This window comes from Artibeus jamaicensis, unplaced genomic scaffold (genome assembly GCF_021234435.1).
Source record: "Artibeus jamaicensis isolate MK-2021 breed Jamaican fruit bat unplaced genomic scaffold, CSHL_Jam_final contig_432, whole genome shotgun sequence".
In the NCBI taxonomy this organism is placed as follows: Eukaryota; Metazoa; Chordata; class Mammalia; order Chiroptera; family Phyllostomidae; genus Artibeus; species Artibeus jamaicensis.
The window spans coordinates 1-24,095 of NW_026521828.1; the positions used below are offsets into that span (position 1 = coordinate 1).

At 49.2% G+C, this 24,095-nt stretch overlaps 2 protein-coding genes and 2 pseudogenes across 2 annotated transcripts; all 4 read right to left on the reverse strand.

Annotated features, from left to right (window-relative positions):
• Positions 1–7: 7 nt before the first annotated feature.
• On the reverse strand, positions 8–5,209 carry LOC128627528 (histone-lysine N-methyltransferase PRDM9-like; annotated as a pseudogene).
• A 3,375-nt stretch (positions 5,210–8,584) lies between these two features.
• Positions 8,585–9,533, reverse strand: LOC128627529 (histone-lysine N-methyltransferase PRDM9-like; annotated as a pseudogene).
• Positions 9,534–12,738: 3,205 nt separating this feature from the next.
• On the reverse strand, positions 12,739–13,942 carry LOC128627530 (histone-lysine N-methyltransferase PRDM9-like). The gene is given in 3 exon segments (XM_053665878.1): positions 12,739–13,182; positions 13,345–13,707; positions 13,877–13,942. Coding segments are annotated over 3 exon segments (873 nt in total).
• Positions 13,943–21,230: 7,288 nt separating this feature from the next.
• Positions 21,231–22,401, reverse strand: LOC128627531 (histone-lysine N-methyltransferase PRDM9-like). Its single transcript, XM_053665879.1, has 2 exons — positions 21,845–22,401; positions 21,231–21,760 (listed from the first exon to the last, which is right to left on the reverse strand). The coding sequence occupies exons 1-2, from the start codon at positions 22,116–22,118 to the stop codon at positions 21,231–21,233; spliced, it is 804 nt and encodes a 267-aa protein (XP_053521854.1). The 5' UTR covers positions 22,119–22,401.
• Between the last annotated feature and the right edge of the window lie 1,694 nt (positions 22,402–24,095).

Consider the following 24,095-nt stretch of genomic DNA (forward strand, 5'->3'; position numbering starts at 1 on the left):
GTAAAGCCTCGCTTACACTCCCGGCAAACATAGGGCTTCTCCCCAGAGTGTGTCCTCTGGTGTGCGATGAGACCTGACTTCCATGTAAGGCCTCGCCTCACACGCTGCAAACATAGGGCTTCTCCCCAGAGTGTGTCCTCTGGTGTGTGATGAGACCTGACTTCTGTGTAAACCCTCGCTTACACTCGCTGCAAACATAGGGCTTCTCCCCAGAGTGTGTCCTCTGGTGTGCGATGAGAACTGACTTCCATGTAAAGCCTCTCCCACACTGCCTGCAAAGATAGGGCTTCTTCCCTGAATGTATTGTCTGGTGTCTAACAAGAATTGTCTTGCATGTAAAGCCTCTTCGTCACTCCCTGAAAACATAGGGCTTCTCCCCTGAGTGTGTCCTCTGGTGTCTCCTGAGACTTATCTTCTGGGTAAAGCCTCGCCTGCACACGCTGCAAACATAGGGCTTCTCCCCAGAGTGTGTCCTCTGGTGTGCGATGAGACCTGACTTCCATGTAAACCCTCGCCTGCACACGCTGCAAACATAGGGCTTCTCCCCAGAGTGTGTCCTCTGGTGTGTGATGAGACCTGACTTCCAGGTAAAGCCTCTCCCACACTCCCTGCAAACATAGGGCTTCTTCCCTGAATGTATTGTCTGGTGTCTAACAAGAATTGTCATGCATGTAAAGCCTCTCCCACACTCCCTGCAAACACAGGGCTTCTCCCCTCAGTATGTCCTCTGGTGTCTGCTGAGACTTGTCTTCTGGGTAAAGCCTCGCCTGCACTCCCTGCAAACACAGGGCTTCTCCCCAGAGTGTGTCCTCTGGTGCGCGATGAGACCTGACTTCCATGTAAAGCCTCGCCTGCACACGCTGCAAACATAGGGCTTCTCCCCAGAGTGTGCCCCCTGATGTGTAATGAGATGTGACCCATCATTTAAGCCTTGCCAACAACCTCTATGCTCGATTGTTATAATTCTTGACATTCCTACTTTCACAAAGAACTTGCCTGTGTCCTCTGGACTCTCTTTCAGGCCTCCGTGGGGCTCTTCTTCCATCGTTGTCTCATACTCACTAGAGCTCATTTGTTCTTTGGAAGGTTGGAAAAAGGGTCTTGAGGTTTGCTTCTGACTGATCCTTTTAGGCAAAGGCTTGGACCTTTCATTGACCTCTTGACCTTCAGCTTTATCATTCCAGCTGTGCGTACTAGTATGTTGCTGCTGCTGATTCCGATCCTCTGGGCAGGGTTCCTCTGCTTGGAGCTGTTTTCTTGCACATGTTCCTGGGAGAATCTGGGAGGGATGATTGAATTTCACGTGTTGGCTGAGGAATTTCGGACTGGAGAAGGCCAGAGAGCAGGAGGGACATGGGTGCACTTCTGGATTTGGTTCTGCTGAAAGAGAAAGGTTTGGTCAGGGCAGATGTTGACAAGAATGCCTGGGCCATATGATTAGTCTCCCGGTAAGACCTGCCCATGAATCCTTCTTACTGTGGTGATAACACGACCTCTTTCTCCCACAGTATCCACTCGCCGACTATTTGTCTTGTAATTTTTATGCAGTGCATCTTCTTCAGAAATCCAGAAAGCCCACATCAGGGGTCTTTTCTCATATTGCCCAGACTAGGGACTTTAAGGAGCATGAGAGGCCATTTTACTCCATGTGGATGCAACTGCAGTGACCTTTCCCATCTATAAGTATCTTCTAAGTCATCTTTCAGAGGAAAACCACAGGCCCCAACTAGGAATTGCTTCTCTTGGTTTTCCAAAATAGTAAAAGGAAATGTCCTTCCTCAAGCCTCACACCAAATATTTATGCTTTATCTCATTTAGTGTTAGCCCATTTCAAATACACTGAGACCTGTTTCAAAATACTTCAATCACCTTTCTTACAAGCCTGACTCCTGTTCCTCTCTGGCCAATCCACCATGCTCTCTCACCTGAAGATGAAGTAATAGGAGGAAATTCCCCCACGGGAGTTTATTTTCTAAGAATTAACAAAGCGTAATCAGCACCGAGAACACACCACTCTACAGCTGACAAGTGCACACTTTCACTCAGGAAAGTCCCCAGTGTCTCCACTCGGATCATCGGCACTGCATTGCTGGGCTGCTAAGCATCTGTCTGATGGCCGTTCTTACCGTCTATGCTGAGAGGAGAGCAGAGTGACCCTCAGCCAATTCAATGCCCCACCTCTTTTATTCCCTGCACTAGCTGCTCCCTCTGCCTGCAGAGATTTTTGTACGTGTTGTCTCCTGAGAGCCCTTCCCGGACCACCGGCCACAGTGCACCTCCCTGCACACTGATTCCTAGGCACTTGTCCTGCATTAGTTTTCTCCAAAGCACTAACCTCTGTGTGGTGTTATGCACACGCAAGCATGTGTGCCTGGGTTTCCCTCCTTCACTCGTCAACTCGAGAGCAGTGATTCTGATCCTCACATTAATCTCTATTTCCAGGTCCCGGGACGCTGTGCACCAGAGTAGGATCTCTCACGATAATTCACCAAAATGGCGAAGGGATGTGCCCTGTCTCAATGGTGTGGCTTGGTGGGTTGGGTGTTGTCTGGAAACGGGAAAGGTTTCCGTTTCCAGGGGAAACAGTGGGGTTGTGGGAGAGAGGAATTTACATCTTGGTTGGTGGGTAAACGTGGTACCAGCTTCCAAGGGGATGGACTACCCAAACACGGGGTGTGTGGGGGTTGTTAGTCTGAACCCTAATCTCGCTTCTGATCCCACTTGGCCTTCTTGTAAAATAGGTCCATGACAGGAGACAGTTTGTTGAGGCAGTTACCCAAAATTACCTACGGTCTCTTTCTGTAAGCACTAGGCACCCTCTCACAAAACAGATAGTGGACAGAGGCAAGCAATTAGACAAGTTTGTTTTATGGGTCCTTTCTTTGAGTCCTGCAGACCCCCTTCCATCTTCTAGGCCTTGGGATTAATAGTTTCAAAGCCTTTCTATCCCGGATGGTGGAAACGATACCTACAATTTCAACGTGTTAGCATGGTGTTTCTTGTGTTGCTGGAACATCTGGCAATGCAATTGCACCAGGCTCAGGACTGCTGACTCAGTGGGTGAGACATGTCTTCCTCATCCTCCCTGCCTTGGCTCACCATCTACCCTATCACACCAGTGCAGGCAGGTGCTGCTCCCCGTCAGTTCTCTGCCAGGGGTGCACTAGGGTCTTGTTTCACAGGTCACTCTCAGTAGCACCTGCCTGTGTTGAGGAGGTTCTGAGGGTGCCCAGGCTCAGTGAGAGGGTGGTAATGGGGACGGAGGCATATCCCCCACCTCAGGCCTCCTTCTCAGGGCAGCTCAGTCTACGTGGGGAAAGCAGTGGGGTCTGCTCAAATTCTGAATTCCGCTGCAGACCTCTAACCTGTCCTTATCTTCCTTTGTCCACCACTAAAGACCAGGAGGACACGGGCATTGAAGGCTGTTAAGGAGGACTTGCAATCTCAGCCATCCTCTTGCCAGATTCTGTCTGTGCTGACTCAACTTTGAATGTCAAACCAAAAGGCTGGAGTTCCCATTTCCATTACACAAACTGGGATCAGGCAGAGAGAAGTTGAGACTCTTGCCTCAGGTCACACAGCTGGAGAAGACAGAGCTGAGACTCACACCACTATGGACTGATGTGGAATCTGTACGCTGTGCACCAGCAAATGCTGACCCTGAAGGGGCAGCAAGGAGAGTGAGGAAGACCAGGTGCCCAGACTGAGCGGCTCACGTCTATGCACAAGCATCCATCTCTCTCTGCCGTTCACCTCTGAGGCTCCAGACATTGTAGGAAACCAGAAGAGGCAAGAGAAAGAAAGGGAGGAGGGGTAGGGAACTGATTAGGAGAAAAGGCCCTTTCCAAGAGTCTGGGGAATTCCCTTCCCGGGTGTCTGTCTCAAATCCCTCTCTTTGGGGAGTAGCAAAAGTACACTGATTCCATATTTACACATTTGCAGGAGATGAATTTCTGTGACTGAGAGAATGAGTTCTTTGTGGATCTTTAGGAACCCTCTGCTTTCAGTGATGGGGAAAATGAGAGATGTGTATAGAGACAAAAAGTTTGACAATAGGTCCAAAAAAACAGTAACGAGTTTGGTGCTGACATCCCCATATCACTATGGAACTGTCTGTCTATTTTGTCTCTTGTAATCAAACTTGAGGATTTGCCTAACCAGTTACTTCTATAGTTATTACAATCCTGGGGAGAGTAAGAGGCTGTGGACTTCCTATGACTATTGATATGTGACTTAATGCTAATGACTCACTCACTTCACCTGAAAACATAGGGCTTCTCCCCTGACGACCTTCCGGGACCCCCCCCTGCAAACATAGGGCTTCTCCCCAGAGTGTGTCCTCTGGTGTCAGAGACTTAAGCCCCCCAGCCTCTTAGACCATCCCCCCAACCTCTTTGTGAAGAGAACTGACTTCCAGGTAAAGCCTCTCCAACACTCCCTGCAAAGATAGGGCTTCTTCCCTGAATGTATTGTCTGGTGTCTAACAGGAATTGTCTTGCGTGTAAAGCCTCTTCGTCACTCCCTGAAAACAGGGCTTCTCCCCTGAGTGTGTCCTCTGGTGTCTCCTGAGACTTATCTTCTGGGTAAAGCCTCGCCTGCACACGCTGCAAACATAGGGCTTCTCCCCAGAGTGTGTCCTCTGGTGTGTGATGAGACCTGACTTCTGTGTAAACCCTCGCTTACACTCGCTGCAAACATAGGGCTTCTCCCCAGAGTGTGTCCTCTGGTGTGTGATGAGACCTGACTTCCATGTAAAGCCTCTCCCACACTCCCTGCAAACATAGGGCTTCTTCCCTGAATGTATTGTCTGGTGTCTAACAAGAATTGTCATGCATGTAAAGCCTCTCCCACACTCCCTGCAAACACAGGGCTTCTCCCCTCAGTATGTCCTCTGGTGTCTGCTGAGACTTGTCTTCTGGGTAAAGCCTCGCCTGCACTCCCTGTAAACATAGGGCTTCTCCCCAGAGTGTGTCCTCTGGTGTGCGATGAGACCTGACTTCCATGTAAAGCCTCGCCTGCACACGCTGCAAACATAGGGCTTCTCCCCAGAGTGTGCCCCCTGATGTGTAATGAGATGTGACCCATCATTTAAGCCTTGCCAACAACCTCTATGCTCGATTGTTATAATTCTTGACATTCCTACTTTCACAAAGAACTTGCCTGTGTCCTCTGGACTCTCTTTCAGGCCTCCGTGGGGCTCTTCTTCCATCGTTGTCTCATACTCACTAGAGCTCATTTGTTCTTTGGAAGGTTGGAAAAAGGGTCTTGAGGTTCGCTTCTGACTGATCCTTTTAGGCAAAGGCTTGGACCTTTCATTGACCTCTTGACCTTCAGCTTTATCATTCCAGCTGTGCGTACTAGTATGTTGCTGCTGCTGATTCCGATCCTCTGGGCAGGGTTCCTCTGCTTGGAGCTGTTTTCTTGCACATGTTCCTGGGAGAATCTGGGAGGGATGATTGAATTTCACGTGTTGGCTGAGGAATTTCGGACTGGAGAAGGCCAGAGAGCAGGAGGGACATGGGTGCACTTCTGGATTTGGTTCTGCTGAAAGAGAAAGGTTTGGTCAGGGCAGATGTTGACAAGAATGCCTGGGCCATATGATTAGTCTCCCGGTAAGACCTGCCCATGAATCCTTCTTACTGTGGTGATAACACGACCTCTTTCTCCCACAGTATCCACTCGCCGACTATTTGTCTTGTAATTTTTATGCAGTGCATCTTCTTCAGAAATCCAGAAAGCCCACATCAGGGGTCTTTTCTCATATTGCCCAGACTAGGGACTTTAAGGAGCATGAGAGGCCATTTTACTCCATGTGGATGCAACTGCAGTGACCTTTCCCATCTATAAGTATCTTCTAAGTCATCTTTCAGAGGAAAACCACAGGCCCCAACTAGGAATTGCTTCTCTTGGTTTTCCAAAATAGTAAAAGGAAATGTCCTTCCTCAAGCCTCACACCAAATATTTATGCTTTATCTCATTTAGTGTTAGCCCATTTCAAATACACTGAGACCTGTTTCAAAATACTTCAATCACCTTTCTTACAAGCCTGACTCCTGTTCCTCTCTGGCCAATCCACCATGCTCTCTCACCTGAAGATGAAGTAATAGGAGGAAATTCCCCACGGGAGTTTATTTTCTAAGAATTAACAAAGCGTAATCAGCACCGAGAACACACCACTCTACAGCTGACAAGTGCACACTTTCACTCAGGAAAGTCCCCAGTGTCTCCACTCGGATCATCGGCACTGCATTGCTGGGCTGCTAAGCATCTGTCTGATGGCCGTTCTTACCGTCTATGCTGAGAGGAGAGCAGAGTGACCCTCAGCCAATTCAATGCCCCACCTCTTTTATTCCCTGCACTAGCTGCTCCCTCTGCCTGCAGAGATTTTTGTACGTGTTGTCTCCTGAGAGCCCTTCCCGGACCACCGGCCACAGTGCACCTCCCTGCACACTGATTCCTAGGCACTTGTCCTGCATTAGTTTTCTCCAAAGCACTAACCTCTGTGTGGTGTTATGCACACGCAAGCATGTGTGCCTGGGTTTCCCTCCTTCACTCGTCAACTCGAGAGCAGTGATTCTGATCCTCACATTAATCTCTATTTCCAGGTCCCGGGACGCTGTGCACCAGAGTAGGATCTCTCACGATAATTCACCAAAATGGCGAAGGGATGTGCCCTGTCTCAATGGTGTGGCTTGGTGGGTTGGGTGTTGTCTGGAAACGGGAAAGGTTTCCGTTTCCAGGGGAAACAGTGGGGTTGTGGGAGAGAGGAATTTACATCTTGGTTGGTGGGTAAACGTGGTACCAGCTTCCAAGGGGATGGACTACCCAAACACGGGGGTGTGTGGGGGTTGTTAGTCTGAACCCTAATCTCGCTTCTGATCCCACTTGGCCTTCTTGTAAAATAGGTCCATGACAGGAGACAGTTTGTTGAGGCAGTTACCCAAAATTACCTACGGTCTCTTTCTGTAAGCACTAGGCACCCTCTCACAAAACAGATAGTGGACAGAGGCAAGCAATTAGACAAGTTTGTTTTATGGGTCCTTTCTTTGAGTCCTGCAGACCCCCTTCCATCTTCTAGGCCTTGGGATTAATAGTTTCAAAGCCTTTCTATCCCGGATGGTGGAAACGATACCTACAATTTCAACGTGTTAGCATGGTGTTTCTTGTGTTGCTGGAACATCTGGCAATGCAATTGCACCAGGCTCAGGACTGCTGACTCAGTGGGTGAGACATGTCTTCCTCATCCTCCCTGCCTTGGCTCACCATCTACCCTATCACACCAGTGCAGGCAGGTGCTGCTCCCCGTCAGTTCTCTGCCAGGGGTGCACTAGGGTCTTGTTTCACAGGTCACTCTCAGTAGCACCTGCCTGTGTTGAGGAGGTTCTGAGGGTGCCCAGGCTCAGTGAGAGGGTGGTAATGGGGACGGAGGCATATCCCCCACCTCAGGCCTCCTTCTCAGGGCAGCTCAGTCTATGTGGGGAAAGCAGTGGGGTCTGCTCAAATTCTGAATTCCGCTGCAGACCTCTAACCTGTCCTTATCTTCCTTTGTCCACCACTAAAGACCAGGAGGACACGGGCATTGAAGGCTGTTAAGGAGGACTTGCAATCTCAGCCATCCTCTTGCCAGATTCTGTCTGTGCTGACTCAACTTTGAATGTCAAACCAAAAGGCTGGAGTTCCCATTTCCATTACACAAACTGGGATCAGGCAGAGAGAAGTTGAGACTCTTGCCTCAGGTCACACAGCTGGAGAAGACAGAGCTGAGACTCACACCACTATGGACTGATGTGGAATCTGTACGCTGTGCACCAGCAAATGCTGACCCTGAAGGGGCAGCAAGGAGAGTGAGGAAGACCAGGTGCCCAGACTGAGCGGCTCACGTCTATGCACAAGCATCCATCTCTCTCTGCCGTTCACCTCTGAGGCTCCAGACATTGTAGGAAACCAGAAGAGGCAAGAGAAAGAAAGGGAGGAGGGGTAGGGAACTGATTAGGAGAAAAGGCCCTTTCCAAGAGTCTGGGGAATTCCCTTCCCGGGTGTCTGTCTCAAACCCCTCTCTTTGGGGAGTAACAAAAGTACACTGATTCCATAATTACACATTTGCAGGAGATGAATTTCTGTGACTGAGAGAATGAGTTCTTTGTGGATCTTTAGGAACCCTCTGCTTTCAGTGATGGGGAAAATGAGAGATGTGTATAGAGACAAAAAGTTTGACAATAGGTCCAAAAAAACAGTAACGAGTTTGGTGCTGACATCCCCATATCACTATGGAACTGTCTGTCTATTTTGTCTCTTGTAATCAAACTTGAGGATTTGTCTAACCAATTACTTCTATAGTTATTACAATCCTGGGGAGAGTAAGAGGCTGTGGACTTCCTATGACTATTGATATGTGACTTAATGCTAATGACTCACTGACTTCACCTGAAAACATAGGGCTTCTCCCCTGAGTGTGTCCTCTGGTGTCTCCTGAGACTTATCTTCTGGGTAAAGCCTCGCCTGCAAACGCTGCAAACATAGGGCTTCTCCCCAGAGTGTGTCCTCTGGTGTGCGATGAGACCTGACTTCCATGTAAGGCCTCGCCTCACACCCTGCAAACATAGGGCTTCTCCCCAGAGTGTGTCCTCTGGTGTCTCCTGAGACTTATCTTCTGTGTAAACCCTCGCTTACACACGCTGCAAACATAGGGCTTCTCCCCAGAGTGTGTCCTCTGGTGTGTGATGAGACCTGACTTCCATGTAAAGCCTCTCCCACACTCCCTGCAAACATAGGGCTTCTTCCCTGAATGTATTGTCTGGTGTCTAACAAGAATTGTCTTGCATGTAAAGCCTCTTCGTCACTCCCTGAAAACATAGGGCTTCTCCCCTGAGTGTGTCCTCTGGTGTCTCCTGAGACTTATCTTCTGGGTAAAGCCTCGCCTGCACACGCTGCAAACATAGGGCTTCTCCCCAGAGTGTGTCCTCTGGTGTGTGATGAGACCTGACTTCTGTGTAAACCCTCGCCTGCACACGCTGCAAACATAGGGCTTCTCCCCAGAGTGTGTCCTCTGGTGTGTGATGAGACCTGACTTCCAGGTAAAGCCTCTCCCACACTCCCTGCAAACATAGGGCTTCCTCCCTGAATGTATTGTCTGGTGTCTAACAAGAATTGTCTGGCATGTAAAGCCTCTCCCACACTCCCTGCAAACACAGGGCTTCTCCCCTGAGTATGTCCTCTGGTGTCTGCTGAGACTTGTCTTCCAGGTAAAGCCTCACCTGCAGTCCCTGCAAACATAGGGCTTCTCCCCAGAGTGTGTCCTCTGGTGCGCGATGAGACCTGACTTCCATGTAAAGCCTCGCCTGCACACGCTGCAAACATAGGGCTTCTCCCCAGAGTGTGCCCCCTGATGTGTAATGAGATGTGACCCATCATTTAAGCCTTGCCAACAACCTCTATGCTCGATTGTTATAATTCTTGACATTCCTACTTTCACAAAGAACTTGCCTGTGTCCTCTGGACTCTCTTTCAGGCCTCCGTGGGGCTCTTCTTCCATCGTTGTCTCATACTCACTAGAGCTCATTTGTTCGTTGGAAGGTTGGAAAAAGGGTCTTGAGGTTTGCTTCTGACTGATCCTTTTAGGCAAAGGCTTGGACCTTTCATTGACCTCTTGACCTTCAGCTTTATCATTCCAGCTGTGCGTACTAGTATGTTGCTGCTGCTGATTCCGATCCTCTGGGCAGGGTTCCTCTGCTTGGAGCTGTTTTCTTGCACATGTTCCTGGGAGAATCTGGGAGGGATGATTGAATTTCACGTGTTGGCTGAGGAATTTCGGACTGGAGAAGGCCAGAGAGCAGGAGGGACATGGGTGCACTTCTGGATTTGGTTCTGCTGAAAGAGAAAGGTTTGGTCAGGGCAGATGTTGACAAGAATGCCTGGGCCATATGATTAGTCTCCCGGTAAGACCCGCCCATGAATCCTTCTTACTGTGGTGATAACACGACCTCTTTCTCCCACAGTATCCACTCGCCGACTATTTGTCTTGTAATTTTTATGCAGTGCATCTTCTTCAGAAATCCAGAAAGCCCACATCAGGGGTCTTTTCTCATATTGCCCAGACTAGGGACTTTAAGGAGCATGAGAGGCGATTTTACTCCGTGTGGATGCAACTGCAGTGACCTTTCCCATCTATAAGTATCCTCTAAGTCATCTTTCAGAGGAAAACCACAGGCCCCAACTAGGAATTGCTTCTCTTGGTTTTCCAAAATAGTAAAAGGAAATGTCCTTCCTCAAGCCTCACACCAAATATTTATGCTTTATCTCATTTAGTGTTAGCCCATTTCAAATACACTGAGACCTGTTTCAAAATACTTCAATCACCTTTCTTACACGCCTGACTCCTGTTCCTCTCTGGCCAATCCACCATGCTCTCTCACCTGAAGATGAAGTAATAGGAGGAAATTCCCCACGGGAGTTTATTTTCTAAGAATTAACAAAGCGTAATCAGCACCGAGAACACACCACTCTACAGCTGACAAGTGCACACTTTCACTCAGGAAAGTCCCCAGTGTCTCCACTCGGATCATCGGCACTGCATTGCTGGGCTGCTAAGCATCTGTCTGATGGCCGTTCTTACCGTCTATGCTGAGAGGAGAGCAGAGTGACCCTCAGCCAATTCAATGCCCCACCTCTTTTATTCCCTGCACTAGCTGCTCCCTCTGCCTGCAGAGATTTTTGTACGTGTTGTCTCCTGAGAGCCCTTCCCGGACCACCGGCCACAGTGCACCTCCCTGCACACTGATTCCTAGGCACTTGTCCTGCATTAGTTTTCTCCAAAGCACTAACCTCTGTGTGGTGTTATGCACACGCAAGCATGTGTGCCTGGGTTTCCCTCCTTCACTCGTCAACTCGAGAGCAGTGATTCTGATCCTCACATTAATCTCTATTTCCAGGTCCCGGGACGCTGTGCACCAGAGTAGGATCTCTCACGATAATTCACCAAAATGGCGAAGGGATGTGCCCTGTCTCAATGGTGTGGCTTGGTGGGTTGGGTGTTGTCTGGAAACGGGAAAGGTTTCCGTTTCCAGGGGAAACAGTGGGGTTGTGGGGGAGAGGAATTTACATATTGGTTGGTGGATAAACGTGGTACCAGCTTCCAAGGGGATGGACTACCCAAACACGGGTATGTGTGGGGGTTGTTAGTCTGAACCCTAATCTCGCTTCTGATCCCACTTGGCCTTCTTGTAAAATAGATCCATGACAGGAGACAGTTTGTTGAGGCAGTTACCCAAAATTACCTACGGTCTCTTTCTGTAAGCACTAGGCACCCTCTCACAAAACAGATAGTGGACAGAGGCAAGCAATTAGACAAGTTTGTTTTATGGGTCCTTTCTTTGAGTCCTGCAGACCCCCTTCCATCTTCTAGGCCTTGGGATTAATAGTTTCAAAGCCTTTCTATCCCGGATGGTGGAAACGATACCTACAATTCCAACGTGTTAGCATGGTGTTTCTTGTGTTGCTGGAACATCTGGCAATGCAATTGCACCAGGCTCAGGACTGCTGACTCAGTGGGTGAGACATGTCTTCCTCATCCTCCCTGCCTTGGCTCACCATCTACCCTATCACACCAGTGCAGGCAGGTGCTGCTCCCCGTCAGTTCTCTGCCAGGGGTGCACTAGGGTCTTGTTTCACAGGTCACTCTCAGTAGCACCTGCCTGTGTTGAGGAGGTTCTGAGGGTGCCCAGGCTCAGTGACAGGGTGGTAATGGGGACGGAGGCATATCCCCCACCTCAGGCCTCCTTCTCAGGGCAGCTCAGTCTACGTGGGGAAAGCAGTGGGGTCTGCTCAAATTCTGAATTCCGCTGCAGAACTCTAACCTGTCCTTCTTTTCCTTTGTCCACCACTAAAGACCAGGAAGACACGGGCATTGAAGGCTGTTAAGGAGGACTTGCAATCTCAGCCATCCTCTTGCCAGATTCTGTCTGTGCTGACTCAACTTTGAATGTCAAACCAAAAGGCTGGAGTTCCCATTTCCATTACACAAACTGGGATCAGGCAGAGAGAAGTTGAGACTCTTGCCTCAGGTCACACAGCTGGAGAAGACAGAGCTGAGACTCACACCACTATGGACTGATGTGGAATCTGTACGCTGTGCACCAGCAAATGCTGACCCTGAAGGGGCAGCAAGGAGAGTGAGGAAGACCAGGTGCCCAGACTGAGCGGCTCACGTCTATGCACAAGCATCCATCTCTCTCTGCCGTTCACCTCTGAGGCTCCAGACATTGTAGGAAACCAGAAGAGGCAAGAGAAAGAAAGGGAGGAGGGGTAGGGAACTGATTAGGAGAAAAGGCCCTTTCCAAGAGTCTGGGGAATTCCCTTCCCGGGTGTCTGTCTCAAACCCCTCTCTTTGGGGAGTAACAAAAGTACACTGATTCCATATTGACACATTTGCAGGAGATGAATTTCTGTGACTGAGAGAATGAGTTCTTTGTGGATCTTTAGGAACCCTCTGCTTTCAGTGATGGGGAAAATGAGAGATGTGTATAGAGACAAAAAGTTTGACAATAGGTCCAAAAAAAGAGTAACGAGTTTGGTGCTGACATCCCCATATCACTATGGAACTGTCTGTCCATTTCGTCTCTTGTAATCAAACTGGAGGATTTGTTTAGCCAGTTACTTCTATAGTAATTACAATCTTGGGGAGAGTAAGGGGCTGTGGACTTCCTATGACCATCCATATGTGACTTAATGCTAATGACTCACTCACTTCACTTGAAAACATAGGGCTTCTCCCCAGAGTGTGTCCTCTGGTGTCGGGTGAGAACTGATCTTCCAGGTAAAGCCTCGCCTGCAAACGCTGCAAACATAGGGCTTCTCCCCAGAGTGTGTCCTCTGGTGTGTGATGAGACCTGACTTCCATGTAAAGCTTCGCTTACACTCCCGGCAAACTTAGGGCTTCTCCCCAGAGTGTGTCCTCTGGTGTGCGATGAGACCTGACTTCCATGTAAGGCCTCGCCTGCACACGCTGCAAACATAGGGCTTCTCCCCAGAGTGTGTCCTCTGGTGTGTGATGAGACCTGACTTCTGTGTAAACCCTCGCTTACACTCGCTGCAAACATAGGGCTTCTCCCCAGAGTGTGTCCTCTGGTGTGTGATGAGACCTGACTTCCAGGTAAAGCCTCTCCCACACTCCCTGCAAACATAGGGCTTCTTCCCTGAATGTATTGTCTGGTGTCTAACAAGAATTGTCTTGCATGTAAAGCCTCTTCGTCACTCCCTGAAAACATAGGGCTTCTCCCCTGAGTGTGTCCTCTGGTGTCTCCTGAGACTTATCTTCTGGGTAAAGCCTCGCCTGCACACGCTGCAAACATAGGGCTTCTCCCCAGAGTGTGTCCTCTGGTGTGCGATGAGACCTGACTTCCATGTAAAGCCTCGCTTGCACACGCTGCAAACATAGGGCTTCTCCCCAGAGTGTGTCCTCTGGTGTGTGATGAGACCTGACTTCCAGGTAAAGCCTCTCCCACACTCCCTGCAAACATAGGGCTTCCTCCCTGAATGTATTGTCTGGTGTCTAACAAGAATTGTCTGGCATGTAAAGCCTCTCCCACACTCCCTGCAAACACAGGGCTTCTCCCCTGAGTATGTCCTCTGGTGTCTGCTGAGACCTGACTTCTGTGTAAAGCCTCGCCTGCAGTCGCTGTAAACACAGGGCTTCTCCCCAGAGTGTGTCCTCTGGTGCGCGATGAGACCTGACTTCCATGTAAAGCCTCGCCTGCACACGCTGCAAACACAGGGCTTCTCCCCAGAGTGTGCCCCCCTGATGTGTAATGAGATGTGACCCATCATTTAAGCCTTGCCAACAACCTCTATGCTCGATTGTTATAATTCTTGACATTCCTACTTTCACAAAGAACTTGCCTGTGTCCTCTGGACTCTCTTTCAGGCCTCCGTGGGGCTCTTCTTCCATCGTTGTCTCATACTCACTAGAGCTCATTTGTTCGTTGGAAGGTTGGAAAAAGGGTCTTGAGATTCGCTTCTGACTGATCCTTTTAGGCAAAGGCTTGGACCTTTCATTGACCTCTTGACCTTCAGCTTTATCATTCCAGCTGTGCGTACTAGTATGTTGCTGCTGCTGATTCCGATCCTCTGGGCAGGGTTCCTCTGCTTGGAGCTGTTTTCTTGCACATGTTCCTGGGAGAATCTGGGAGGGATGATTGAATTTCACGTGTTGGCTGAGGAATTTCGGACTGGAGAAGGCCAGAGAGCAGGAGGGACATGGGTGCACTTCTGGATTTGGTTCTGCTGAAAGAGAAAGGTTTGGTCAGGGCAGATGTTGACAAGAATGCCTGGGCCATATGATTAGTCTCCCGGTAAGACCCGCCCATGAATCCTTCTTACTGTGGTGATAACACGACCTCTTTCTCCCACAGTATCCACTCGCCGACTATTTGTCTTGTAATTTTTATGCAGTGCATCTTCTTCAGAAATCCAGAAAGCCCACATCAGGGGTCTTTTCTCATATTGCCCAGACTAGGGACTTTAAGGAGCATGAGAGGCGATTTTACTCCATGTGGATGCAACTGCAGTGACCTTTCCCATCTATAAGTATCCTCTAAGTCATCTTTCAGAGGAAAACCACAGGCCCCCACTAGGAATTGCTTCTCTTGGTTTTCCAAAATAGTAAAAGGAAATGTCCTTCCTCAAGCCTCACACCAAATATTTATGCTTTATCTCATTTAGTGTTAGCCCATTTCAAATACACTGAGACCTGTTTCAAAATACTTCAATCACCTTTCTTACACGCCTGACTCCTGTTCCTCTCTGGCCAATCCACCATGCTCTCTCACCTGAAGATGAAGTAATAGGAGGAAATTCCCCACGGGAGTTTATTTTCTAAGAATTAACAAAGCGTAATCAGCACCGAGAACACACCACTCTACAGCTGACAAGTGCACACTTTCACTCAGGAAAGTCCCCAGTGTCTCCACTCGGATCATCGGCACTGCATTGCTGGGCTGCTAAGCATCTGTCTGATGGCCGTTCTTACCGTCTATGCTGAGAGGAGAGCAGAGTGACCCTCAGCCAATTCAATGCCCCACCTCTTTTATTCCCTGCACTAGCTGCTCCCTCTGCCTGCAGAGATTTTTGTACGTGTTGTCTCCTGAGAGCCCTTCCCGGACCACCGGCCACAGTGCACCTCCCTGCACACTGATTCCTAGGCACTTGTCCTGCATTAGTTTTCTCCAAAGCACTAACCTCTGTGTGGTGTTATGCACACGCAAGCATGTGTGCCTGGGTTTCCCTCCTTCACTCGTCAACTCGAGAGCAGTGATTCTGATCCTCACATTAATCTCTATTTCCAGGTCCCGGGACGCTGTGCACCAGAGTAGGATCTCTCACGATAATTCACCAAAATGGCGAAGGGATGTGCCCTGTCTCAATGGTGTGGCTTGGTGGGTTGGGTGTTGTCTGGAAACGGGAAAGGTTTCCGTTTCCAGGGGAAACAGTGGGGTTGTGGGAGAGAGGAATTTACATCTTGGTTGGTGGGTAAACGTGGTACCAGCTTCCAAGGGGATGGACTACCCAAACACGGGTGTGTGTGGGGGTTGTTAGTCTGAACCCTAATCTCGCTTCTGATCCCACTTGGCCTTCTTGTAAAATAGGTCCATGACAGGAGACAGTTTGTTGAGGCAGTTACCCAAAATTACCTACGGTCTCTTTCTGTAAGCACTAGGCACCCTCTCACAAAACAGATAGTGGACAGAGGCAAGCAATTAGACAAATTTGTTTTATGGGTCCTTTCTTTGAGTCCTGCAGACCCCCTTCCATCTTCTAGGCCTTGGGATTAATAGTTTCAAAGCCTTTCTATCCCGGATGGTGGAAACGATACCTACAATTCCAACGTGTTAGCATGGTGTTTCTTGTGTTGCTGGAACATCTGGCAATGCAATTGGACCAGGCTCAGGACTGCTGACTCAGTGGGTGAGACATGTCTTCCTCATCCTCCCTGCCTTGGCTCACCATCTACCCTATCACACCAGTGCAGGCAGGTGCTGCTCCCCGTCAGTTCTCTGCCAGGGGTGCACTAGGGTCTTGTTTCACAGGTCACTCTCAGTAGCACCTGCCTGTGTTGAGGAGGTTCTGAGGGTGCCCAGGCTCAGTGAGAGGGTGGTAATGGGGACGGAGGCATATCCCCCACCTCAGGCCTCCTTCTCAGGGCAGCTCAGTCTACGTGGGGAAAGCAGTGGGGTCTGCTCAAATTCTGAATTCCGCTGCAGACCTCTAACCTGTCCTTATCTTCCTTTGTCCACCACTAAAGACCAGGAAGACACGGGCATTGAAGGCTGTTAAGGAGGACTTGCAATCTCAGCCATCCTCTTGCCAGATTCTGTCTGTGCTGACTCAACTTTGAATGTCAAACCAAAAGGCTGGAGTTCCCATTTCCATTACACAAACTGGGATCAGGCAGAGAGAAGTTGAGACTCTTGCCTCAGGTCACACAGCTGGAGAAGACAGAGCTGAGACTCACACCACTATGGACTGATGTGGAATCTGTACGCTGTGCACCAGCAAATGCTGACCCTGAAGGGGCAGCAAGGAGAGTGAGGAAGACCAGGTGCCCAGACTGAGCGGCTCACGTCTATGCACAAGCATCCATCTCTCTCTGCCGTTCACCTCTGAGGCTCCAGACATTGTAGGAAACCAGAAGAGGCAAGAGAAAGAAAGGGAGGAGGGGTAGGGAACTGATTAGGAGAAAAGGCCCTTTCCAAGAGTCTGGGGAATTCCCTTCCCGGGTGTCTGTCTCAAACCCCTCTCTTTGGGGAGTAACAAAAGTACACTGATTCCATATTGACACATTTGCAGGAGATGAATTTCTGTGACTGAGAGAATGAGTTCTTTGTGGATCTTTAGGAACCCTCTGCTTTCAGTGATGGGGAAAATGAGAGATGTGTATAGAGACAAAAAGTTTGACAATAGGTCCAAAAAAAGAGTAACGAGTTTGGTGCTGACATCCCCAATATCACTATGGAACTGTCTGTCCATTTCGTCTCTTGTAATCAAACTTGAGGATTTGTTTAACCCGTTACTTCTATAAGTAATTACAATCCTGGGGAGAGTAAGAGGCTGTGGACTTCCTATGACTATTGATATGTGACTTAATGCTAATGACTCACTCACTTCACCTGAAAACATAGGGCTTCTCCCCAGAGTGTGTCCTCTGGTGTCGGAAGAGAACTGACTTCCAGGTAAAGCCTCTCCAACACTCCCTGCAAACATAGGGCTTCTTCCCTGAATGTATTGTCTGGTGTCTAACAGGAATTGTCTTGCGTGTAAAGCCTCTTCGTCACTCCCTGAAAACACAGGGCTTCTCCCCAGAGTGTGTCCTCTGGTGTCTGCTGAGACTTGTCTTCTGTGTAAACCCTCGCCTGCACAGTCGCTGCAAACATAGGGCTTCTCCCCAGAGTGTGTCCTCTGGTGTCTTATGAGATCTGACTTCCGCGTAAAGCCTCTCTTACACACGCTGCAAACACAGGGCTTCTCCCCAGAGTGTGTCCCCTGGTGTGTGATGAGACGTGACTCCAGTAAAGCCTCTCCCACAACCTCCCTGCAAACATAGGGCTTCTTCCCTGAATGTATTGTCTGGTGTCTAACAAGAATTGTCATGCATGTAAAGCCTCTCCCACACTCCCTGCAAACACAGGGCTTCTCCCCTCAGTATGTCCTCTGGTGTCTGCTGAGACTTGTCTTCTGGGTAAAGCCTCGCCTGCACTCCCTGTAAACACAGGGCTTCTCCCCAGAGTGTGTCCTCTGGTGCGCGATGAGACCTGACTTCCATGTAAAGCCTCGCCTGCACACGCTGCAAACATAGGGCTTCTCCCCAGAGTGTGCCCCCTGATGTGTAATGAGATGTGACCCATCATTTAAGCCTTGCCAACAACCTCTATGCTCGATTGTTATAATTCTTGACATTCCTACTTTCACAAAGAACTTGCCTGTGTCCTCTGGACTCTCTTTCAGGCCTCCGTGGGGCTCTTCTTCCATCGTTGTCTCATACTCACTAGAGCTCATTTGTTCGTTGGAAGGTTGGAAAAAGGGTCTTGAGGTTCGCTTCTGACTGATCCTTTTAGGCAAAGGCTTGGACCTTTCATTGACCTCTTGACCTTCAGCTTTATCATTCCAGCTGTGCGTACTAGTATGTTGCTGCTGCTGATTCCGATCCTCTGGGCAGGGTTCCTCTGCTTGGAGCTGTTTTCTTGCACATGTTCCTGGGAGAATCTGGGAGGGATGATTGAATTTCACGTGTTGGCTGAGGAATTTCGGACTGGAGAAGGCCAGAGAGCAGGAGGGACATGGGTGCACTTCTGGATTTGGTTCTGCTGAAAGAGAAAGGTTTGGTCAGGGCAGATGTTGACAAGACTGCCTGGGCCATATGATTAGTCTCCCGGTAAGACCCGCCCATGAATCCTTCTTACTGTGGTGATAACACGACCTCTTTCTCCCACAGTATCCACTCGCCGACTATTTGTCTTGTAATTTTTATGCAGTGCATCTTCTTCAGAAATCCAGAAAGCCCACATCAGGGGTCTTTTCTCATATTGCCCAGACTAGGGACTTTAAGGAGCATGAGAGGCGATTTTACTCCGTGTGGATGCAACTGCAGTGACCTTTCCCATCTATAAGTATCCTCTAAGTCATCTTTCAGAGGAAAACCACAGGCCCCCACTAGGAATTGCTTCTCTTGGTTTTCCAAAATAGTAAAAGGAAATGTCCTTCCTCAAGCCTCACACCAAATATTTATGCTTTATCTCATTTAGTGTTAGCCCATTTCAAATACACTGAGACCTGTTTCAAAATACTTCAATCACCTTTCTTACACGCCTGACTCCTGTTCCTCTCTGGCCAATCCACCATGCTCTCTCACCTGAAGATGAAGTAATAGGAGGAAATTCCCCACGGGAGTTTATTTTCTAAGAATTAACAAAGCGTAATCAGCACCGAGAACACACCACTCTACAGCTGACAAGTGCACACTTTCACTCAGGAAAGTCCCCAGTGTCTCCACTCGGATCATCGGCACTGCATTGCTGGGCTGCTAAGCATCTGTCTGATGGCCGTTCTTACCGTCTATGCTGAGAGGAGAGCAGAGTGACCCTCAGCCAATTCAATGCCCCACCTCTTTTATTCCCTGCACTAGCTGCTCCCTCTGCCTGCAGAGATTTTTGTACGTGTTGTCTCCTGAGAGCCCTTCCCGGACCACCGGCCACAGTGCACCTCCCTGCACACTGATTCCTAGGCACTTGTCCTGCATTAGTTTTCTCCAAAGCACTAACCTCTGTGTGGTGTTATGCACACGCAAGCATGTGTGCCTGGGTTTCCCTCCTTCACTCGTCAACTCGAGAGCAGTGATTCTGATCCTCACATTAATCTCTATTTCCAGGTCCCGGGACGCTGTGCACCAGAGTAGGATCTCTCACGATAATTCACCAAAATGGCGAAGGGATGTGCCCTGTCTCAATGGTGTGGCTTGGTGGGTTGGGTGTTGTCTGGAAACGGGAAAGGTTTCCGTTTCCAGGGGAAACAGTGGGGTTGTGGGAGAGAGGAATTTACATCTTGGTTGGTGGGTAAACGTGGTACCAGCTTCCAAGGGGATGGACTACCCAAACACGGGTATGTGTGGGGGTTGTTAGTCTGAACCCTAATCTCGCTTCTGATCCCACTTGGCCTTCTTGTAAAATAGATCCATGACAGGAGACAGTTTGTTGAGGCAGTTACCCAAAATTACCTACGGTCTCTTTCTGTAAGCACTAGGCACCCTCTCACAAAACAGATAGTGGACAGAGGCAAGCAATTAGACAAATTTGTTTTATGGGTCCTTTCTTTGAGTCCTGCAGACCCCCTTCCATCTTCTAGGCCTTGGGATTAATAGTTTCAAAGCCTTTCTATCCCGGATGGTGGAAACGATACCTACAATTTCAACGTGTTAGCATGGTGTTTCTTGTGTTGCTGGAACATCTGGCAATGCAATTGGACCAGGCTCAGGACTGCTGACTCAGTGGGTGAGACATGTCTTCCTCATCCTCCCTGCCTTGGCTCACCATCTACCCTATCACACCAGTGCAGGCAGGTGCTGCTCCCCGTCAGTTCTCTGCCAGGGGTGCACTAGGCTCTTGTTTCACAGGTCACTCTCAGTAGCACCTGCCTGTGTTGAGGAGGTTCTGAGGGTGCCCAGGCTCAGTGACAGGGTGGTAATGGGGACGGAGGCATATCCCCCACCTCAGGCCTCCTTCTCAGGGCAGCTCAGTCTATGTGGGGAAAGCAGTGGGGTCTGCTCAAATTCTGAATTCCGCTGCAGACCTCTAACCTGTCCTTATCTTCCTTTGTCCACCACTAAAGACCAGGAAGACACGGGCATTGAAGGCTGTTAAGGAGGACTTGCAATCTCAGCCATCCTCTTGCCAGATTCTGTCTGTGCTGACTCAACTTTGAATGTCAAACCAAAAGGCTGGAGTTCCCATTTCCATTACACAAACTGGGATCAGGCAGAGAGAAGTTGAGACTCTTGCCTCAGGTCACACAGCTGGAGAAGACAGAGCTGAGACTCACACCACTATGGACTGATGTGGAATCTGTACGCTGTGCACCAGCAAATGCTGACCCTGAAGGGGCAGCAAGGAGAGTGAGGAAGACCAGGTGCCCAGACTGAGCGGCTCACGTCTATGCACAAGCATCCATCTCTCTCTGCCGTTCACCTCTGAGGCTCCAGACATTGTAGGAAACCAGAAGAGGCAAGAGAAAGAAAGGGAGGAGGGGTAGGGAACTGATTAGGAGAAAAGGCCCTTTCCAAGAGTCTGGGGAATTCCCTTCCCGGGTGTCTGTCTCAAACCCCTCTCTTTGGGGAGTAACAAAAGTACACTGATTCCATAATTACACATTTGCAGGAGATGAATTTCTGTGACTGAGAGAATGAGTTCTTTGTGGATCTTTAGGAACCCTCTGCTTTCAGTGATGGGGAAAATGAGAGATGTGTATAGAGACAAAAAGTTTGACAATAGGTCCAAAAAAACAGTAACGAGTTTGGTGCTGACATCCCCATATCACTATGGAACTGTCTGTCCATTTCGTCTCTTGTAATCAAACTTGAGGATTTGTTTAACCCGTTACTTCTATAAGTAATTACAATCTTGGGGAGAGTAAGGGGCTGTGGACTTCCTATGACCATCCATATGTGACTTAATGCTAATGACCCACTCACTTCACTTGCAAACATGGGGCTTCTCCCCAGAGTGTGTCCAGTGGTGTCGGGTGAGAACTGACTTCCAGGTAAAGCCTCTCCCACACTCCCTGCAAACATAGGGCTTCCTCCCTGAATGTATTGTCTGGTGTCTAACAAGAATTGTCTGGCATGTAAAGCCTCTCCCACACTCCCTGCAAACACAGGGCTTCTCCCCTGAGTATGTCCTCTGGTGTCTGCTGAGACCTGACTTCTGTGTAAACCCTCGCCTACAGTCGCTGCAAACATAGGGCTTCTCCCCAGAGTGTGTCCTCTGGTGTGCGATGAGACCTGACTTCCATGTAAAGCCTTGCCTGCACACGCTGCAAACACAGGGCTTCTCCCCAGAGTGTGCCCCCTGATGTGTGATGAGACCTGACTTCCAGGTAAAGCCTCTCCCACACTCCCTGCAAACATAGGGCTTCTTCCCTGAATGTATTGTCTGGTGTCTAACAAGAATTGTCATGCATGTAAAGCCTCTCCCACACTCCCTGCAAACACAGGGCTTCTCCCCTCAGTATGTCCTCTGGTGTCTGCTGAGACTTGTCTTCTGGGTAAAGCCTCGCCTGCACTCCCTGCAAACACAGGGCTTCTCACCAGAGTGTGTCCTCTGGTGCGCGATGAGACCTGACTTCCATGTAAAGCCTCGCCTGCACACGCTGCAAACATAGGGCTTCTCCCCAGAGTGTGCCCCCTGATGTGTAATGAGATGTGACCCATCATTTAAGCCTTGCCAACAACCTCTATGCTCGATTGTTATAATTCTTGACATTCCTACTTTCACAAAGAACTTGCCTGTGTCCTCTGGACTCTCTTTCAGGCCTCCGTGGGGCTCTTCTTCCATCGTTGTCTCATACTCACTAGAGCTCATTTGTTCTTTGGAAGGTTGGAAAAAGGGTCTTGAGATTCGCTTCTGACTGATCCTTTTAGGCAAAGGCTTGGACCTTTCATTGACCTCTTGACCTTCAGCTTTATCATTCCAGCTGTGCGTACTAGTATGTTGCTGCTGCTGATTCCGATCCTCTGGGCAGGGTTCCTCTGCTTGGAGCTGTTTTCTTGCACATGTTCCTGGGAGAATCTGGGAGGGATGATTGAATTTCACGTGTTGGCTGAGGAATTTCGGACTGGAGAAGGCCAGAGAGCAGGAGGGACATGGGTGCACTTCTGGATTTGGTTCTGCTGAAAGAGAAAGGTTTGGTCAGGGCAGATGTTGACAAGACTGCCTGGGCCATATGATTAGTCTCCCGGTAAGACCTGCCCATGAATCCTTCTTACTGTGGTGATAACACGACCTCTTTCTCCCACAGTATCCACTCGCCGACTATTTGTCTTGTAATTTTTATGCAGTGCATCTTCTTCAGAAATCCAGAAAGCCCACATCAGGGGTCTTTTCTCATATTGCCCAGACTAGGGACTTTAAGGAGCATGAGAGGCCATTTTACTCCATGTGGATGCAACTGCAGTGACCTTTCCCATCTATAAGTATCCTCTAAGTCATCTTTCAGAGGAAAACCACAGGCCCCCACTAGGAATTGCTTCTCTTGGTTTTCCAAAATAGTAAAAGGAAATGTCCTTCCTCAAGCCTCACACCAAATATTTATGCTTTATCTCATTTAGTGTTAGCCCATTTCAAATACACTGAGACCTGTTTCAAAATACTTCAATCACCTTTCTTACACGCCTGACTCCTGTTCCTCTCTGGCCAATCCACCATGCTCTCTCACCTGAAGATGAAGTAATAGGAGGAAATTCCCCACGGGAGTTTATTTTCTAAGAATTAACAAAGCGTAATCAGCACCGAGAACACACCACTCTACAGCTGACAAGTGCACACTTTCACTCAGGAAAGTCCCCAGTGTCTCCACTCGGATCATCGGCACTGCATTGCTGGGCTGCTAAGCATCTGTCTGATGGCCGTTCTTACCGTCTATGCTGAGAGGAGAGCAGAGTGACCCTCAGCCAATTCAATGCCCCACCTCTTTTATTCCCTGCACTAGCTGCTCCCTCTGCCTGCAGAGATTTTTGTACGTGTTGTCTCCTGAGAGCCCTTCCCGGACCACCGGCCACAGTGCACCTCCCTGCACACTGATTCCTAGGCACTTGTCCTGCATTAGTTTTCTCCAAAGCACTAACCTCTGTGTGGTGTTATGCACACGCAAGCATGTGTGCCTGGGTTTCCCTCCTTCACTCGTCAACTCGAGAGCAGTGATTCTGATCCTCACATTAATCTCTATTTCCAGGTCCCGGGACGCTGTGCACCAGAGTAGGATCTCTCACGATAATTCACCAAAATGGCGAAGGGATGTGCCCTGTCTCAATGGTGTGGCTTGGTGGGTTGGGTGTTGTCTGGAAACGGGAAAGGTTTCCGTTTCCAGGGGAAACAGTGGGGTTGTGGGAGAGAGGAATTTACATCTTGGTTGGTGGGTAAACGTGGTACCAGCTTCCAAGGGGATGGACTACCCAAACACGGGTATGTGTGGGGGTTGTTAGTCTGAACCCTAATCTCGCTTCTGATCCCACTTGGCCTTCTTGTAACATAGATCCATGACAGGAGACAGTTTGTTGAGGCAGTTACCCAAAATTACCTACGGTCTCTTTCTGTAAGCACTAGGCACCCTCTCACAAAACAGATAGTGGACAGAGGCAAGCAATTAGACAAATTTGTTTTATGGGTCCTTTCTTTGAGTCCTGCAGACCCCCTTCCATCTTCTAGGCCTTGGGATTAATAGTTTCAAAGCCTTTCTATCCCGGATGGTGGAAACGATACCTACAATTCCAACGTGTTAGCATGGTGTTTCTTGTGTTGCTGGAACATCTGGCAATGCAATTGCACCAGGCTCAGGACTGC

Coding starts and splice junctions, on each gene's coding strand:
- LOC128627531 (XM_053665879.1), bottom strand. CDS start 22,118: ATGAGCTCTAGTGAGTATGAGACAACGATGGAAGAAGAGCCCCACGGA. Junction 21,761..21,844: donor GCACCAGAGGACACACTCTG/GTGAGAAGCCCT, acceptor GGACATACTGAG/GGGAGAAGCCCTGTGTTTGC.